General features: G+C 47.3%; 1 protein-coding gene across 6 annotated transcripts in view; it reads right to left on the bottom strand.

Annotated features, from left to right (window-relative positions):
• Window positions 1-1,727: 1,727 nt before the first annotated feature.
• ARID1A (AT-rich interaction domain 1A) overlaps window positions 1,728-19,893 on the bottom strand; it is a 62,872-nt gene continuing 44,706 nt past the window's right edge. For 5 of the 6 annotated variants that reach the window (XM_064471310.1, XM_064471313.1, XM_064471312.1 and 2 more), the window contains 14 exons: window positions 19,686-19,853; window positions 18,747-19,062; window positions 17,340-17,485; window positions 17,144-17,253; window positions 14,445-14,654; window positions 13,678-13,885; window positions 9,651-9,783; window positions 9,113-9,285; window positions 8,808-8,958; window positions 8,518-8,649; window positions 8,311-8,407; window positions 5,945-6,818; window positions 5,513-5,643; window positions 1,728-4,686 (listed from right to left, as the gene is read on the bottom strand). In XM_064471310.1, the coding sequence (XP_064327380.1) occupies window positions 2,962-4,686; window positions 5,513-5,643; window positions 5,945-6,818; window positions 8,311-8,407; window positions 8,518-8,649; window positions 8,808-8,958; window positions 9,113-9,285; window positions 9,651-9,783; window positions 13,678-13,885; window positions 14,445-14,654; window positions 17,144-17,253; window positions 17,340-17,485; window positions 18,747-19,062; window positions 19,686-19,853 (4,574 nt within the window). In that variant the 3' untranslated portion in view covers window positions 1,728-2,961. The remainder of the gene's footprint in view (window positions 4,687-5,512; window positions 5,644-5,944; window positions 6,819-8,310; window positions 8,408-8,517; window positions 8,650-8,807; window positions 8,959-9,112; window positions 9,286-9,650; window positions 9,784-13,677; window positions 13,886-14,444; window positions 14,655-17,143; window positions 17,254-17,339; window positions 17,486-18,746; window positions 19,063-19,685; window positions 19,854-19,893) is intronic. The other variant, XM_064471308.1, reaches the window with a different exon arrangement.

Genomic DNA, 19,893 nt, shown 5'->3' with positions numbered 1-19,893 from the left:
TTTGTGCTTAAAACCAACGTGCCATGGTACGGGCCTGACCGTACCTACGACAGGAATGAGAGAGAGTGCATCACTGCCAAGTGCGCTCTTAAGGGAGGCTCCCCGAGTGCTTTTAATCAGGGCTCTGACTTGGGAAGAACTCAAGTTTTCTCCCTTGCTGGTAAAAATGGGAAACAGCAGAGCGGTCAGGGTCAGAGAGAGGCGTTTTAAGGAATGCCTGCAGAAATGGAAAGCTTTGGGTACAAATCAGGTCAAAGCAAGAAGGATTTGCATTCTGGGCAGCCAAGTCAAGTTTTGAGATCAGGTGTGGCTCTCAAAATAGTCCCTAATTACAAACTGTGAACACTGCTTGTTCTCATTTTACTAATTTCTCACCTCTCCTATTTTTCTTTTAACCATTTTAGAAGTGCGAGAAGCGTACGCGTCTGCGTGCACACAAGCGCTGGGGGAGCGGAATTACTCCCCTCAGATCAACTGGTTGTATAAATACGGGTAAAATGGGTAGTTAGTATCGCATGTGACTGTTCTTTCCCTCCCAGATGTAGCATTCACTTATGATTAAATTCACCGTAACGCGAACACGGAGGCTGTACAAAAGCTGCTCAAGTTACCTTCTTCAACCTTGCTGCTGAGGTCCTTTCTGTTTAGAAAAAGTAAAATCTTTACATTAATTTAATTGGATTAAACAAAGCTCCTGGAACAGAACTAAATTATCAGAAAAGTGGGTTTTAAATCAACAACATTGTCACAGAACAGCAAAGTCCGGCAGAATTCTTATCTCACAACTTGGTTTCCATTCAATATTTTCTGAAGCCAAGGAAGCTCAGCACCATTCCTGTCTCTTAAGAGGGCCTCTCCTCTGCCAGGCAAAGAGCTCCTGCAACTCCTGCTGATAAACAGACTTTCAGAAAAGAGTCAGTTTAATTCTGGCACAATTACTCCCAGAAATCTGAAGTTTAAGGAATACAGTTAAGGGAGGGCTCTGGGAACTGGAGAGCTTCCTAGGAGAGGACTGGGGGATAAAACGAGGTGATTTCTGGAACAAAAAATACATTTGCCTTTAGAAAAAGCTTCTCCTATTTCTGTAACTAGCTCTTTTGCTTAAACGAGCTCGGTGCCGTTCCAGCTAGCCTGCTTCTGTTATCATTTGAGGATAAAGCTTCAGGCTAAATAAAATGCCCATTTACTACTCCATGAAAACGTGCCAATTTTCATATGAAGAGCCTGAACTTTGGCCGTTTGCTGAAGGGCAGCAGAGCTCCGTCCACTGGAAACCCCCGTCCTCTGAAGGAAGTCAGAGTCCACACCATGGTTCCAAGAAAATGTGAAAAATGCAAAGGGAATGAGAAGTTTCCATTTTACAGAGCTGAAAGGGAACTGCCTCCCTTCTGAGCAACAGCCTTTTTCACCGGGTGAGCTACGAGTCTCTCTGCTGTAGCTTTATCTCACACCACAAATCCACTCCTACCCGCGCCTAAACAGCACTAAGCCACAACTCCATCGCTGAAACAAGCCTAACAGAAAGCAAAGCCAGACCCGACGGCATTAGGGTCTCCAGAGCAAGCCAGGACTTTGTCATCCCCAGACACCGCTGGACCGCGCAGGACCTTTGAGGTCTCTCTGCTGCGCAGCAAGAGGGAGCTGACCTACAACATCACGTCTACAAGACCTGACAGCACTGAAGTCACCTCCCCATTCTGCTAATAAAAAAAACCCTTACAAACATCTTACCAAGATTTAATGTACATTTATTCTTAACACGTGGAACATATAGTATAAAGATTTCATACTGAATAAATGATATTCATTAAGCCAAAAAAGGAAAAAAGGGAGGAATTTACATCAAGTTTTTAGCTACATCGTCTGAAATACAAATATGCAGAATTCATCACTGAAAAATCTCAATTGTGTTTCTTCATCAGGAACTTCAACTGAACCTAGAACTTTTTCACACCTCCATTAGAAAGAAAACAAAAACAGGAAAAATAAACTATAAGTTGATTGGCTGCTGAGACAGCAATGACTTTATACACAGAGACCTGTACAGCATCCTCCAGGGAGGGATGTCTGGCAAGAGATTAAATAATTGTGTCTCGCTTTTGCAGGTCATCAACTCGTTAACTCGTCATACTATAAAGGGGAAGGGAGAGGGGGACAAAACTGCAGGGAATCTTAGGGTATGTGCAATGTACAACGTCAGATATATACACACGTGGCAGCGTTCACGCTGCAGCTAAAGTTAAAACCAGTTCTAAGAGGTGATCTCAGGGTTATTCATACAATCAAGGAGGAAGAGAGAAAGAGGTCAGGGTGTTGTAGGTTCACACATGATACTTTGGGGGAAAAGCCTTTTTTTTCTCCTCAACATTAACTAAAAACATTTTTAAAAACTACAGCTTGCTGCTGATCCAGCGTTTGTTTTTTTTCTTTTTTTTTTCCATGTGAGACATTATTACAGTATGTTTACAGTTTAAGGTGTACAGTACATGAAGTTCTACACGCTACTGCACAGGCCTCCCTTGGACAAGGTCTGTTCACAACTGGTAACTTCTTGGTTCCTGCAAGATTGTGAATGTACAACGATAAACCACACAGAGTTCAGCAGTCACTTTTGTCCTTCAGAGTTTACCATTAAAAACAGTTATGAAAGTGGTGCCTGTCAATGTGATAACACGGCAAGTCGTTTTCCCCAAACTCACTGTAAACGACAGTAACTTTGGTTAAAATAAAAAAAGTCTTCTATGTAGACAGAACTTTGTCTCCTTTAATAAGGGATTCAGGACAAGTTTGAAGGGCAGGGGAAGGGGAGAGGGAACGGGGACATCTTTCCCCGAGGGAGAAGCAGGACAGCGCAGGGCAGACAGTGGATTCTGAGGTGGTTTTGCATAAATAAAGGGCAACAGTCAGTTTCTAAGTTCTCCACTCACGCACACGCACACAGGGTCTCGGATCCCACAGCTGTCATGACTGGCCAATTAAAAACAGTACATCACAAATAACTTGTGAAACCAAAGAGTTCATCAAAGGCGACACGGAGATGTCCAACAGCCGCGACTCGTATAACGTGAACTCCGAGTGGTTCTCGTCCACCTTGGCCAGGGCGAGCAGCGCCCGAGCAGCTCGGCGCATCATGTCCACGCTCGTCGACTCAAAGGGTGGGTTCTGCATGTGCATCAAGCCGGCCTGGCTCTGCTGGAACTGCGTGGCGGCCAGGCTGTCCTCCAAGAAGCCCAGCAAGTTACCAATGCTGCCCTTCTGCACAGCAATCGCTCTTGCTGCCAGGCTGTCCCCCTGTGCCAAGTTGGCCAGTAGTACCACAGCCATCTCTCGACACACCGGGTTCTTTCTGTCACTAAGGAACCGCACCATGGTGCTGTACAGCTTCTCCAAGCGACTGAAGGGGGGAGTTGCAAGAATCAAATCCACGTTGTTATCCTGGATGCTGAGTTTGCTGAGTGTTTCCAAAACCAGTCTCTGAGGGGAGAGGACCGCGTTGGGCCCCAGTGTTGGAAAGGGATCCTGGGCCTCTGCTGACGGACATACTGCCCAGTGGAGGAGTCCATCCAGGATAGGCAAACAGATGCTTTCCGGGTAAGGGGAGAGGTCCAGCTGGCCAGAAATGTTGGCCAGCGTGACCAGTGTATTTTCACGCAGCATCTCCAAGCAGTCCCACCACCACTCCACCTTGTTGCAGCTCACCCCTTGGTCCTGCTCCTCCTCCTTCTCATAGGTCAGGGGTGCCTGTTTGCGTTCTGGATGCTTGTGGTGTAAGAGAATCAGTTTCCCCAGAATCAGCAGCAGCCCGGGATGTTTAGACATCTCAAAGTCATTGCCTGGCACAAATGATAAACTCCTGATGATGTTAGAGACACAAATGCAGCGCTTCGCCAGAGAGTCCTGCCAGTCTAGGAGGGTGCAGAGGGGGGTCTCGTCTTTACTGTGAGGTTCATCCTCCAGTATTTTTATATTTCTGTGGCTCTGAGCTGGACTAATGCCAAAGGGAAACTTGCCGCTTTCCTTCGCCGTTTCCAAAGCTTTGACCTCTTCCTCCTCCCCTGCCAGGGAGCCCGGACGTGCCGAAAGCATGTCGTCCATGGTGGCAGTTATCCTCTTCTCCGAGGAGCTGTCAGATGGAGGAGCCTCTCCTTCCCTAGTGCTCAGATTGCTCTCAGCTGCTGAACGTTTCCTCAAGAGAGAGTTGCAGGAAGCTCGTTTGTGAGTCAAAGGTAGCTCCGTCTTGCTCTCAAAGTGGGTCTGAATGTGCTCGGTGGTATCTCCGCCGCCAATCCGCCAGTGCAGCAGCCCGCTTTCGAACTCCTGCACTCGCCCCAACTTGTCTGAGTAATCTACCACAAATGGGTCGTTTTTCTGCACGACCTTGACTGGAAGCTTGTCAAATTTACTGACTAGTTTTTCCTCGCTGCTCTCTAGAGGTGCTTTGTCCTTGCTTGAAAACGCAGCCTCCTCCTCTTCCTCATCATCATCTTCCTCCTCACAGTTCAGGCTCCGTGGTTCATCCTCCTCCTCCCCTTCTTCAGGGGAGGAAGCTGAAGATTTGCAGAACCTTTCGGGATCTAATAGTGTTCTTTGCCCTGGGTCTCCCACCTCGTATTCCTTCAGGATTCCAAAGATCTCAATCAGGCAGCGCCGGAAATACTCCACCAAGAGTTCCAGCAAGCCTGGCAGCTACGAGGGAGGAGAAAAACAGGAGGGGAAGGAAGGAAGGGAACAGTGATCAGAGAACAACTCAGGCCAACAGGAGCAACTGGGAAAGCAGGGCATAAAGTGCTAAGAGTTTAAGCAGCGATGTTAAGTAATGGGTTCTTTCCATGCTGGCAACAAACTGTTTGCAAAAGAGAGCTTTCTGTCCTCTGAGAAAAGGAACAAAGGCAAAACCAGATACTGACCATCAGTATTGAATCCTCCCCCTTCCACACACACATACCTGTGCAAACACACATGTGCTGTCCTTTTTTCTCCCCTGTGGTTAATGCACAGGGAGGTGAAGGGCCGCACCAAGCAAAACAGCCTTTATGGTATTGCTGAGCAGCTTTTACAACAGCCACGGAGGCACGCGGCAGGTAACTGAGAAAGGCTGGCATCCCAGCCTCACTGTGCGCTGTCCCGGGGCAAAGACAGAGCCAGGGGCGAACAAACGCCACCACCCGCCAGAAACACAAGCAGCCTCCAGCCTTTCACAGCACTCTCGCTGCAAAGTCTATTGTGGCCTCCCCACCGTTATTCACTTCCTCTGTTAGAGGCAATACATCTCACCAGAGAAGAGAACACACGCCTGCAACACCAAACAATATGTAAGTTACACGGGCCAGTGAGTAACCAGTGCACAGGCACCCAGACCCCGTGCTCTCTTCAGACCTGGCGTGCTCCGCAGGTACAGGGACGGCTGGGAGCCTGGCCCTACAAGGGCACAAGCTGCTTGCTGCTATCTCGCTGACAGAACCCAACAAAATTAGCACTTCAAAGACCTGCATAAGAGAGCATCTGCACCCACCTGGCTGAGGTTGAAGGTCATTATGCTGTTGTCATCATAGAGCAGGATGTTTATGGTATCTAAGGCCCACGTACTTTCAGCTAGCAGCCCAGACTTCAGAGACATCATCACTCTCCAGGCTTCAGGAGTTCCTGTAACATAAACACATGACACTTCCAGCTCCTGCAGTTTAAAAACAAAAAGGAGATACTTGATACTGCTTTTTGGACCCATGAAGAGCAGAGCCTGTTTAAGATGATGTACAGACTGTATGTACCAGCAATCTCGCCACAGCCAATACCAAAATGATGTCTGAACACACAACTAACCTGCAAAAACATAGTTGTTTCAGAGCCAGCAGAGCCCTTCCACTCGGCAGTACCATACCAAAGGGGAACAGCAGCACCCATCCCCTCGACAGGCACAAGCAGAAGAGCAGGAGTTTTCTCTTACCGATATCTTTTGCTGTCAGCCGTCTCCTCTGCTTCAACACAGGTTGCGTAGCTTCTACTGATCCCGGAGGGAAGGTGATGTCTCGTCGGATCATGGGAGGCTGTACAGCTGCTGGTGTTATATGCGAGGCAGGGACTGGCGGTCCTGCCTTCTGCATTTTCATCCCCGAGTGCAGGAATGGAGATTTACTAGGAGAAGTGCGATTCTCCAGAGGTCTGGGCAGAGGTGCTGGGCTGGATACCTGAGGAATGTGATTCTGCATGCTAGGGGGGGTCTGGTAGTTAGACTGGGGGGGCCTAGTCATTGCGGGCACGGGGGCAGAGGGACCATAAGGAGGTTGCCGGTTCCCGTGGGAAGGCCATGGTCCCTCATGGTTGACCCTCTGGTCTGAATGCAGAATTTCATCTGTTCGAGTCACTCCGTGATAAGCAGGCCCCTGGGGCGCAGAGCCAGTGCTCTGCCGATTCGGATAGCTGTACCCTATTTCGTTGCGCCCTTGCCACATGGCGCCTTGCTGCGGGCCCTCCGGAGCAGACTGTATGGGACCACCCATCATCTGAGGAGGCATGTTTTGCTGAGCATTGGAGCCTGGGGGAGCCGAGACCCTGTCTCTGCCAAATTGGAATGGGAACTGGTTCTGTGGCCCTCCGGCAGATCGGCGGTCAGCAGCAGGGTATGTACTCCCATACTGGTTATACAAGTCCTGCTGTGGAGACGGCTGTGCAGTTTGCTGCTGGCTCGGTTGCTGGGTCTGTGCTGGAGGCAGCTGCTGCTGCGTCTGCCCCTGCCCCGCGCTGTATGGTACGTTGTACATCTCCCCTTCGTGTCGCTTAGCAGGCGGGCCGTAGCTGCCGTCCATCGGTCGCTTGTAATTCTACAGGGAAAAGAAAAGCATCGACAATATGAGATTATCTACTTAGGAACAAGCAACCCTAACCTCAGCAGGCAGAGCTGCTCAGAGTCAGGGGACATGCCCCACAGCGTGCCCTGTAAGAGGGCTTGTTGTCTCTTTGTTAGGCTGCGATTAGCTAGGACTTGTCTAGTTGTTAGCCATATCCAATGTGAAGTTGGATCAAGCCTTCAATTTCATAAGCCAAGACCAATTCCTCATGGCTGGCTGGGTAGTTTCCCTGTTGAACCTACAAGGATGCCTTGGGGGCAGAAAGCTGCCCACGGAAAAGCCTTTCGTGTAGAAAAGGCTCAGCTCTGCTATACGATCACCACAAAGCAAGCTGTGCACAGGTACTTGTTTCCTCTCACATCCAGGAATTTTACCGGACCCTATTTCTCTTGTATTTCCCAGAAAACAGAGGTTTGTGCTGAAGCATCAAATGAGACACATTAAAAAACTCTCGTACTTCCTGCTTCTTCCTTTCCTGTAGATTTCAAAACACATCACTGAAAGGAGCAAGAACTATTCTCCCCCTACTTCTTTTAAACGCAAATGGAGAAAACAGTCAATTGCTGAGACAAAATTAAAATCCAAGATCTCTCTTGCCTCCAAGGGCCTATGCTCTAGCTACTGTACAGTCTACTCAGAAGCTCCATGGTCATGACTGGCTTCAGATGGAGCTCTAGGGCTTCAAAGATGACAAGTACCAGAGTAACTCGAACTCTTGGCTCAGAGCCCCGTGGCTCTGGTTGCAGAGCCAAACTGCAGAGCAGTTGGAGTTATTCTTAGCGCAGCTCAGCGAGTGCCCTCTCTATACTCTCCTAAACCAGAGGACTCAAAATTATCAGGAAAACGTTATGGGCCTTGGCACTGATACAAAGAGCAAGTCATATATAAGGATTATGGAAAGAGATACATGTTCATTCAAACTCTGTCCTGAAACAAACCTGATGTTTTTGAGAACAATGAGTAGGAGGCAGTGGAGGAGTGGAGGCAGGTCTGAAGCCTTTGTCTGCAGGTTCAGTAAGGCAAAGACAAAAAAAAAAAAGCCCTGGGTTGCGCAGAATGATCCACCTGAAACAGCTCCCCAGAACGATCAAGGACTTCCTCCAAACAAACTTGTCTGATCACTTGGACAGTAACATGATGGGATTCATAAAGTTCCGGAGGAGCAGAGAAGCCCAATAAGGCTTCCTCATCTCCTGCTGCCCGACTGGAGCGCACAGATCTGCAAACTACACAGCCTCCACTCTCAGAACATTGTTTTCCTAACACAACACTGAAAACGCTAATTAAAAACTTACTTAAAATATTTGGAAACTGGTGGGGGGTGAAGCCTCCTATAGAAGGTACTTAATTCTACCCATTCATAAAGCAAACACAGCCCAAAGAGTTTTCATCCTCCCCTTTTCACAAGTTTCACAGATAAAACTACTGTCTTTCAGTTGCACAAATCAGCTTTCTGGTAACCTACCTGCTGTTGCTGTTGATACATGGTAGTTTGCTGGCTAGGAAAGGGGCTGCCCGAGGATGTGCCTTGAGTGGAGAATTGATTGCCATAGGAATCATGTCTGGAGAAGAAACAGATGCGTTACTCATCTGATCAGATGCACGCTTCACTTTCACAGTCCCAGAGCTCTCTCACTGGGAAGAGCTGTTTGTGGCAACACCCCACACAGACCTTTGCTGCTGCTGCTGCTGCTGCGGGTAGCGGCTGGGAGAGTACATCCCCGATTCAGGGGTGGAAGGCATGATGTTTGGCTGCGGAGTTCCGGTTGCTAAGGTGCCCTCAGGTCCCATGCCGGGCTCCGTCCTACACGGAAGCAAACACAAAAACCCCTCATGTCAACTTAAATTCATCCTTGCTCCTCAAATGGGAAAAGGTGATCAGAAAAGTCACAATAGAGAAGAGAAAGTAATCGCTGTACATGAGCCAAGCAAATCAGGATCTCACTAGGTTCAGGTACTCACCTCACTCTGTCGTAAGGACCTCCATAGGAATAGTGTTGCCGCTGTCCCATGGCCATGTTACCCATCCCTGGACCTGCAGCACGATTGTAAGGGTCACCCATACCACTGTTGGGGCCCTGCCCTGAGGACATGAAGGGATCGCTTCCGGGAGCTGGAATATTGAAAGAAGGATCAATAAACATGTCTGCCTTAGAAAACACGTCCCATCTTCTGGGGAAGAAGGGCAAGCAGAAAGTCTGTACAGCCAGACACAGGGATTAGCACTCGAGGAGGAAAGCGAGAAGAGCACACAAGGACTTCCTCACCTTTCCTCATACTGCTGTAAGGATCTTTATTTGGCTCGTAAGACATGCGACCCATCATGTCGGAGGTATTCATGCTGGGCTGGTACCCTGGATTTGGAGTCATGGAGTTCCGCTTCTGGAACGTAGGATCACTACCGTCTGCAAAGGCATCCTGAAGGCCCACTGAGTTACTCCTGATTCAAAAAAAAAAACCAAAACCCCACAAACACAGGATTATAGAGGTCCACGAAGCTCCTCAGGAAACTTGTCCCCGCATGTTCCCTCTGAGGTGTTGCTACCTCCTAGAAGGACCACGGTCATGCTTCTCCAGCAGAGGCATGAAGAACCGCCCTTCTGCAATACTGTCCTCAACCCCGATCCCAAGAGTAATGATTATTCACACACAGAGGCAGAGTCAACAACATTGCTGAGAGCCATTAACAAAGGAGCAAAGCCATGGAGACCCACACCAAAAGAGCCACCTGTGGTAGTGACCCAGAAGCAACCTCCCAGTCACACTGCATCCAGAGTAGCGGAAGAGGGTACGACAGTTTCATACCTGATGCCTGGCAAAGGTGGCATCTGACTGTGTGGTGTAGATGCTGGAGTTGGTGGCTTCAGGTCTCCTCCTTCTGCCATGGAGCTGCTGGTGGACTGAGGTGTCTGAGGACCCTGCATTGAGCCTGAACCTGCTGCAAGAACAGAAACGTGGTGTGAGCAGCTTTGCACCCTACAGATGCAACCCAGAAACCCCCAGAAAATCAGCCTCAAGAACAGAGAGCATAGAGTTCTTCAAGAAGGAGAGTGATGAAACACGGTTTTAACAGTACAAGGAGCTCAACACTGCAAGGACATACTCGGTCAGACTTCCCAGAAGAACCATGTACTGTAATGTAAAGCTGAGAGGACGTGTTCATTTTCATGATGCCTTCGTTCTTAATCACATTCCCTTTTACATACTGTGCCACCACTGTGGCACTCTGTCGTGTTGCCCAGGCTATCTAGCTTCAAAGGCTGATGCTCTACAGTGCATCAAGCAGCACAGAATACGGTGCTTCTTGCCAAGTGACAGCCATTGACCCATCACCTTCTCATTCTCTTTCTACCCAGAAAGAAGGTGGGTTTGAGCCCCCTCCTGGAAGTCTCAAGATCTTTCTAGTGATGGAAATTCCAGGACATCAGCTGAAGTCACCAAGTACCTCTGAACTAGGCTCCTCTGTCTGCTCTGCCCTTCGAGAGGGGTTAATTCATGCAGGTTAATTCAAGCACCACTCCCAAGAATTCCTGGAACAGGGAATGCCGGAGATGCCGGATCTTTCACTGAACAACAAAACCCGTCCAGCAAGTTCCCTGGCTCTGTACCGGTTGCTTTACGCTACAGTAAGCTTTCATCAAAAATCCCAGGCCATCATGTGTAATCCAGCTGTGCCGTCAGCTCTAGGAGCTCTCCTCTGCCCCTGGATCGCTGTGACAGTGTCAGCTCTCAGGTTCATATGCTCCTCGCAGCTGGCAAGAGCTGAACTCTTAATTAATGTTTCCATTAGTTACCATCCCCAGCACCCGATATCCCTCAGCTTCAGCCCTGCTGGTTGATGAGTCATTTCAGCTATTCATTAAAATCCTCCGAGGTCACATCCAGGGCATGTTTGTTTACACCCCACCTTCCTGGCACCCTGTCCTCTTCTCCACAACTCCCTCCCAGCCCGGGGAGGTCTTGAGAGAAGGAAGGGCAGAGGCAAGCTCAGCAGGGAGTTTCATTCATGGGCCCTCCCCGCCATTCTCCTTCCCTCGTCAGCAGCAGTTCAGCTCCACTCACTTCCCCCAGGAATTCGCCGCTCGTCTCTGTTTGTAATGCTGGCATTGGCAGGAAGAGGCCTCGAGACATTCCCTGCGTCGCTGCCATTTGGTGTTTGTCCCCACCCCCTGCCGTCCCTCCCACTCACAAATTTACACACAGTTGGAGCCGGGCCAGCTCCATGCTCTGGGAATTAAAACCCAACGGCACACTGATTACGCCTCCCCAGGGACACACTGCAGTTCGCAAGCAGGAACCCAAGAAGGGTTGCAGGAAACTAGCACCAAGTGCCCACGAGGCAACACCCGGTCCACTCCAGCCCAGTCCTTTCTGCAAACGCTTTTGTTTTTTGAAGGTTATGAACGCACACTACATGAAAAACAGCTCCAGCACCAAGAGCTCTACCTAGAGGATTGTCCTGCAAGGCCTTTAGATGCTCTGCAGCCTCAAAAAGCGGTTAATGGAGAATCATGCAGTGTGATCCTCACCATTCACAAAGTTATGCAGAAGTTCATTTGACAGAACAGGCCGAAATGAAGTGTAAGCCAATGCCAACAGGTTATAAAGTCTGCAAGGACAGCCAAGCACGTGTGTCTATGTGGGAAGACAGAGCCCTTCATCCAAATGATGGGACTTCAAAACGCCCCACTGTTCACCGCTCGGCTTTCAAACAGGGAAGTTCTTCCCCAGTCAGGGTGATTTGTTGGGACACAGGCCTCTGTGTGTGCAAGTCTGGAGGACGCTGCTTCAGCGGGGCCTCAGCAACCCCCGGGAACAGTAGTGCCTACTGGGACTCAACGCTCCTCTACGGCTCTTCAGTCTGGAGCTGAGGCTGAGAAAGCAATTTGTGTTGTGTCCCAGACCCCCAGTTCCTGCTGATCCAGGGGAGCAAGAGGAGAGTAAGAGAGGAACATGAACATGCTGAGTGATACAGCTTAAAGGATCAGAGTAATCAACCATGCTTCAGTGCTGCCTCTGCATATTCCTAGTTGCAGGAGTCTGGAGTAAGGCAAGTGGAGAGAACAATTTAAATAGGAAATACAGCACAGTCCTCTCACAGCAGGAATCAAACCTGTGGACTAAACCAGAGCTGCACACACATACAGAGTTTGGGATAGCAGCCCTGCAAATCCCCACTGCTGATGGGCTGGAGCAAGAGATCACCTGTAGAACAGCCCTGAAGGAAGACTCACGACCTTCACATACCGTCATATCAGCTAAAACAAAACAAGAATTGATGCACCATCTAATCCATTCTGACAGGCGCCCGCTGCTACAAGAAGTTTTAAGTAGCTTCCTAAAAGTCTCAGCCCTCTCCAAATAAACTCCAAATGCTCTTAACATCTTTGTTCCACTGCCTACTATCTCGGGGGTGGGGCGGAGTGGGGGTTAGCAAGAGATAGGTTTTGGAAAGAAAAGTGGGGGTGGGTTGTGGTCTAGCTTGAGCAGAACTCAGCCATCACTTTAGACAGAAGTTTAGTCTAATGACACAAAAGTTGCTTGATCTTGCAGAATACACCAAGGTTGAAGCTGCACTGGGACAGGTTTCCTGACTAGTGAACAGGCATGATTTAGTTCTTTTTAAAAAATAAATAATGTTTAAAAAAAAACCAAAACAAACAACCACCAAAAAAAAAAAAATCACACCACAAAACAAAACACCACTCTGAGAGGATAGATAAATGTAGTTGCCAACAGAATATTCGGACAAGCACAGTCAATCAAGGGCTTAGCAGGGCTGAAACACAACTGCAATACAATCAAAAAAAAGGGTTCATCATTCCACTCCTCAGGAGCTAGACATTATGCCAGGTTTCAGACCCAAAAAGGCATTTTTTTGCAAACACTACAGGAACTTCAAAGCAGACAAAGTTTTCATTTCACCTACACGAACAGGCTCCTAACCAGAAAAAGCATCTGAAGGTTTTACTTAAGGAAAACTGGAAGACTGAAGCCTAAAGGGTGGGCAAGCTCAGCAGCAATTCAAGCAATGCACTCAAGGCAAACGAGAGAAACGGTTTCGGAAGACTGAAGAGTACAGCATGCACTGCTAGCCTGGACTTTTTCTCCTTTTTTGCTTTTTCTTCCCTGAATTGAACACTATGCTTAAATACTCAGAAACTGGAACACCCCATCAAATTTGAAACAACAGCAGAAGTTAATTTTAAAGAGCTTGAATTCGAGAGCATCCAACGTGTTAACAGGTTTAATGAAGCTCTCTGGGCACAAAGCCTCAGAAAGGCCTCGCTGCCTTCTGCTGAAGACAGAAAGAAGTAATTCATGAGGAAGATGAGTGCACACCCACATCAAGCATTTACTCCCAGAAGGTAGCACTTGCATAGTCAAAACAAGCACAAATTTTCTAGCGAGTTCCCAAAGCTGAGCACTAACAAGGGCTGCTGTTAGAATATGCAGAGATCACCTTGAAGGGGTAACTCCAGACTTCTCTCTCCACCAGATTCTCATCAGGCAGCAATGTACTGGTAAGCACAGAGGTGCGTGTACATATGTATGCATATATTTTCATGTCTTCCCTTTTCTTAAGCTTAATACAGAGGTGGGACACACAAAAACTGAACTATCCCACAAGTACTGACTTATTCCCAGTATCGTTCACTCCCACATTACAAAAATATTTCATCTATGCAACCAGAGAAATTAGAAACAGTCATGAGGGCTTTGTGAAGTTTGGAATTGGTCTGGCCCACAGCACGTGGAGTCGGAGCTACAGAGCCAGGGATCCTCTGGTTCAAACATTCATTGCACGCCTTAAAGCAGCGTCTAAACTTACCTGGAGATGGAGGCTGTATCTTAGCCTGAGATTTCTTTGAATCGGCAGCTGAAAAGATATCTGGAGGGGGGTCTTCACCTCGCTCAATCTTGCACTCAAAGGCATAGAGACACTGGATGTACTGCTTCTTCAAAGAGCTAGCCGCACTGCTGGACGTGCCCACATTGAGATTTGTGGCTAACTCGCGCCATTTCTTGTTTTTGTTGACCTGCACAACCAAACAAGAGGCTCTAAACTCAAAATCCCAGCTCCTTCTCCTCCAAGAAGTTTTCTGGGAAGAAATCAACACTTCCCAGCTAAAACAAAGGACGCAATAAGGGCTTAGCAGAGCAGATACAGTTGTGTTCAAAACAAAAAAACTAGTAAACTCTCTTCTTCACCTAGAGAAAACTTTTCAAACAGGGACAGACTGCAAATCAAATTAGCCATGAGGTCAGCTAACAGCCAGATGCAAAGACAAAGACAGTGTCACCAATCTTTGCACTGGACAAAGCAGGGGAAAAAAAGCACTTGAACTGCATCGCACCACAGACTGTTCTCAACCAGACAATGGGAGAGCAGACTTTTGGCCCTTAAAGGATGCTGGGTTTTATAAGCACTATTTAAAAAAATAAGAAGAAAAGAAACACAGCTAAATGGAAAGTCATGGCTTACATCTAGCTACAAATCTAGCTCTGAATCGTGCTGCCTGTTGACTTGTGACTGCCAGGCGGTGGGCAGCTCTGAATACAGACACCCAGCCACCGCGCTGGCTGCTGGACACTCACCTGAGTCAATCCTCCAATCTCCTTCACTGAGATGTAGAGCCGGTAAAGGTCCAAGGGTTTCCTGCCTACTGCTGGGAGGTTTGTCATGCCCATGGCCTTCTCTTCAGTAAAGGCCAGGTAACGATCTACCCAGATCTTCCTCTCGGGCTCACCACCCAGCTCATAGAGTTTGGTGATCTTCTCATTGGTTGTAGTAGAGGAACTGGACTTCTAGGAGAAGGAAAGAGATATCAGGACTGAGCAGCACAAAAGAAGCCAGTTCACATGCGAGATGGTTTCAGAAAAGCAGTCAGGGAAGAGTTCAAAGTTCTGCTGTTATATTGAAGGCAGCTTTGTATTAGACCTACACTTGTCTCAGATCAACATCAGGTAAGTATTATTCCACAAAGGTATCACAAAATCAGCTGCTACTCAGCGAATTCACAGAATATGTATTTTTAAGAAGTGAAAGGTTTCAGGAATGCTACAGAAACCAAACAAACCTCAGGGAGACTTTGCAGAGAGCCATCTCTTTAAGACATCCTTTGTGGGCTCATTTGCTAAATATATGAGAAAACATCTAATTCAACTGCAAATGAGATTCCCCATGGCTACTGCACTCTGCCAGGGTGAATACTGCCCTCTGGTTAGTCTCTTCCCTTACCCAAGTGGTAGGTGCCAGGTTGAACTGACACTAAACACAACAAAGGAAGAAAACCAAACACACCTCAAAGAAAAATAAAGATTAGAGGCACCTCTTTGATAAATGTGTGCAAGGGGTACCCCCCAAAGTCCATCTCCCTTCCCTTGCCTGTTCACTGACAGAAGTGCAGAAATCTCCTGCTACCCAGATACGACGTAAGCTCCTGTACCGGTTTGCTATTGCTGGCGTATCAGGATGCAGGAAGACTGATACAGAAAGGTATCACAGGAATTTGGAATACGAGTTTTCAGTTATGAAGCGAGTATCACACACTAGTCCCTACACATCTGATTCACTGAATTGTCCGAGTGTCTATTTAAAGGTGAAACCTGCAGTCCTGCACCTTGCCTTGCTTCCCTCAAGTCTTTTGATGTAGGGCATGAGCACGTTATTTTGTCTTTGACCACCTGGATCACATACACTTGGAGTAAAGGCAGAAATGGTTTTGGCATTCCAAATGCTTATTTAAAAATGAACTTCCAAAGTAGAAGTGAACTTCAAATCTGAGGATGTTCTAGATGAACCCTACACCCAAGACTGAGTGTATTCATTAGCACTTGAGATAATCCTTGAACAGCGCAGACCAGGAGGACAGAACAACCCTTATTTGTAGCTTCTGGCATCTCCTAGCCCAAGAGCACTGAAGTCCTTGTTTGTCTTAAATAGAAAGGCAGATGCCAGAACACATGAGCAGAAGTGAGGTATCTCCTGAAATCTCCCTGCAGACTGCTAGTGGTACAGGTATCAAACTTGCAGAGCATTTCTTTTCCTTCAAAGTAGCAAGAGAGGAGACTATGGGCTCAGAAACTGCTTTTTTGGTGGTTCTTTTGAAACTGGTAGCAGTAACGCAAAGAAAAACACCCCCTGAAGGACTCGTTTGCCTCCCTCTTCTGGCTTTAATACAGGATTAGTAAGAGGTTTGTTTGTGAAACAACTGTAACACTTTAGTGTACCACCTCCCAGCTGCGAGGTGATCACTGACTAGCTCCAAGCCTGCACCAGAAACAAAGTCAGGTTTGTTTACACTTCTGTTGGCAGTTTCACTGTAGCAGGTGATAATTCCTAATACTACAGTGTTTTGCAAGTGAAATTGATTACTCCCGAAGAACTGGGAAATGCTACCCTTCCTTTCTCAACAGTTTATGAATCCCAGAAGAAAAACTCCCAATTGTTTGAATTTTCCTGATAAATCCTGAAGAACCCCTTGGAACCACTGGCACAGTTCAAGCACAGCCAGACCAGATACATCAAGCGTAATTCATGTTGAATCTCCTTACACTGAGCACTTCAACTATGTGGTCTTTACCTTTACACTTCTGACTCAAGCAACAGTCCAATTAGCTATTCACAGGATCTGGGGACTTGGATAAAGCTGACCCAAAAGGGGCATCTGTTCACGCACCTTCTCCCAGTTAATAAAGGCAAGACTAGCCCATGATTTGAACAAGAACATGTAAATAAGGTGTGCCAGGCATCTGTTAGAAATTCTAGCTAGAGGCTTGAACTCCTGAGTCATGAACAGGGGACGACGTGAATTCTGACAGAAAAGTCCCTTTCCAGGCCTTACTGAGGGCTAGCGGGTCTCCACAGGGGATGGCAGAGTTCAGGCTCCTCAAGAATACTGTTACTAACATAGGTGGGTATTTAGTGGTTTATTGCAAGTATAGCCAGAGCCTGCTCTCAACCACACATACGTACGTTTTGAGACACATTTCTTTGATTACGCTCCAAAACATAACGCATCCCAAAAGCGGATAACCCACTCACCCGCCACACTCTTGAGTTAAAACCATGGTTCCAAGTAGCAGTCAGATCACGTACTACAAGACAACCATGCTAATGAGAAGTCTGTTCAGGGTAAGGGGGATTAATCACATCAGGTTTCTCTCAGGAACCACACTCACTACTAGGTATCACTGTTTATCACTGTTCAATCCAAGTTAACATGCAATGGTTTTATTTCCCTGGATGCTGAAGATGATGGGAGTCATTAAAAACAAAACCCAAAACATTTTACCTTTGACTTGGATTCTGCTTTTGGCGTCCCATCTGCCTTATTGTTCATTTTAGTTGCAGGTGTTAATTTGACATCCCCAAGACCCATCATTTCAGGGCTTGCTGCCATCCCTAGGGATTTAAAAGAAACTTTAATGCTGATTTTCAATCCAGTACAATGAAATCAATGAAATGCCTTGCCATCAGCACTGGCTTACCTGCCGAGTTGTTAGCCATATTCCCACCCATCGGATAGGGCGGGCCCTGGGGGTTTATCATGCCGGCCATACTGTTAATTCCCTGTCCATAAGGAGGCCCAGTGCCCATCATTCCCCCTTGATTCATGTTGGGATAACCAGGAGGCCTAGAGAAGGCAAGGAAGAAACAGATGCTTAATCCAAATACTAAGCATTAAGATCTTGTCTTCTAAGGAAGCAGGTTTGCTAAAAGAAACCTTCTACAAAGGAAAAGTGACTTTCCCCAGCTCACTTTCCCAGCAAAAGACCAAAGATCAGCTGCTCTTTTAATGCACAGCTACCCTAGAGCCTAAGCCTCATTCTCAAAAGAAAAGGGGGTGCAAGCCATTTTGAAAGAGGGACTTCAGTTCTGAACATTTTCACCCTTCACCTTGTTCTACTTCATCCCCAAACTGACCTTCCTTTCAGTTCACTCAATTGTTAAGTTGTCTTTACAGGGAAGAACAGATCTGCAAATACTGCAGCCCGGTGCATTTACGTGAGAATACATTATTTGCACAGCTGAACAGAGTAGTGCTCCAGCCACATCTAGTGATTTTTCTATATTTCTTTCCTTTTTGTTGCCCATACAAGCTACATTATTTACATGTATCAGAAAACCTCATACACAACTGTCGCTCAAACTTGTTTCTCAAAGGGACGGACTTTGAAGCCCTTATTGCCATTTGGGAGCTTGACTTCTTGGCAGTCATAGGTAACATCAGACAGTAGATTGCAGAAGCAGGCTTTAAATCAGGATCAAGAGCACAGCGGCCAGTTGGACAACAAATATATCTAACAGCTTTACATAAGCAAGTTCGTGGCTTGCACGGCATTCTGGTAGGCCACATATACCTACTCTGAAATGTGCAGTTAAAAAAAAAAAAAAACAACAACCAGAAAATAGTTGCAAAATTCAGCGCTGAATTCCAGCTCCCTTTCCCACAGCTACTCATCAAGGCCCTAAAAGGAAGAAGTTCATTACACTGGACAAGTAATGCCTGGGTTCAGACAGATGCAGCTGGATGGCTGTCTGCTAGATTTATGGGCTTTACCACACACGCGGCGTCTTCTAAGTCACTCACGTAACAATGATGACCAGAAACCGAAAATAACTGAAGGGACCTCAGAATTAAATAGATTTCACCTATTTATAGTTATTAAAAATTCCCTAAGTATGTCATTAATTATGTATTTCAACACACTGCTTGTCCAAGCTTTATGCTCTTCCTTTTAGATTGATGAAAAAGTCTGCAAGAAGGGCAAACCTTCAAGGAAGTATTTGCTCAGTGTTAGCCCAACTTTGGGTTACCCCATCGGCAGCTTTGAAACCTAGATCTGACGTAGGGAAGGGACTTCAACAGTAACCAGGGAAGTCTCATTCCTTACCTGTTCTGGATGGAGTTGGCAGCAGCATGCATGGCGGCGGCAGCCGCTTCTTGTGCTTTGCGATTCATGCCACCTGGTGGGGGGCACATCCCTGTCCCCACCTGAGGTGGCATATTCGCCATGTTAGGTCCGTAAGGTCTGTTCCCCATGGTTGCATGGCTCATCCTCCCCGGAGGAAGCCCACTGTATGGCGGCACACCAGTCTGCCCGTGCATCTGGCTCCCTGCTCCCATGGGGTTCATGCTTCCTCCCATTCCTGGACTGGGGTAGTTGGCATTGGACATAGCATTGTAGTTTGGCTGCCTGGGATAACCTCCTAAGGAGATAAAAAGAGGGGAAGAAACCATCATTCAACTAGTTGGTTTATGAATCACCATAAAAATCTACTATCAGCAAATATTTAAAGATCACTAACAGAGATGAGGGGGAGTGTTAACACCTCAACAAGAAGTCAAAGTACTTGGATATAAGCCACATAAAATGTGTTTTGACATAGCCAAGTAACAACATTGATTCAAAAGCTGCCTGAAACTCTCCCAAACCTCAACTGAGCGGAGTGAGCTAAATGGTCCAGGACAGGATGTAAAGAATCTCACTTAACCCTTTCCAAAGCACACACTTCATTTTTTTACCTCTCCATAGGGGACCGGCCCTTCCTCTTGGTTACACTGAATGCACAACCTGCATCATCTTTAATGAGGAGGAAGGATCCTACATTTAGAAGTACAACTAGCCCTGAAAGCCAACACATTTCATCAATCTCAACATGAAGAAAGCACAGTTCCTTCCAGCTCGTAAGCAGCGCACTGTTTTGTATTACGCACACATTACGAGGGGACAAATAAAAACAGATTATCAAAGACAAGATGTTGCAATAGACAGAGGCCTTTCATATTTGCTGAGCTCAGTTCCCACCTCGAGGAGCTGACTGTCCCTCACCTTGAGGTCCGTACTGCCCGCCCTGGGGCCCGTAGCTTCCCATGGAGTTCTGCTGGTATGGCCCCATTCCAGCGTGCATCTGTCCTCCAGAAGACTGACGGGGAGATAAGGCTGAGCCGGGCTGGGGTGAGCTGTACTGGGGCATCTGAGGATTCCTCTGCATGTAACCTGGTCACCCAGCGAGCGAAGCAGACAGTTATTAGTGTGA

This window comes from Phalacrocorax carbo, chromosome 22 (genome assembly GCF_963921805.1).
Source record: "Phalacrocorax carbo chromosome 22, bPhaCar2.1, whole genome shotgun sequence".
Lineage (NCBI taxonomy): Eukaryota > Metazoa > Chordata > Aves > Suliformes > Phalacrocoracidae > Phalacrocorax > Phalacrocorax carbo.
The sequence above is the reverse complement of the archived record's forward strand: the minus strand, read 5'-3'. Positions and strand labels throughout refer to the sequence as shown.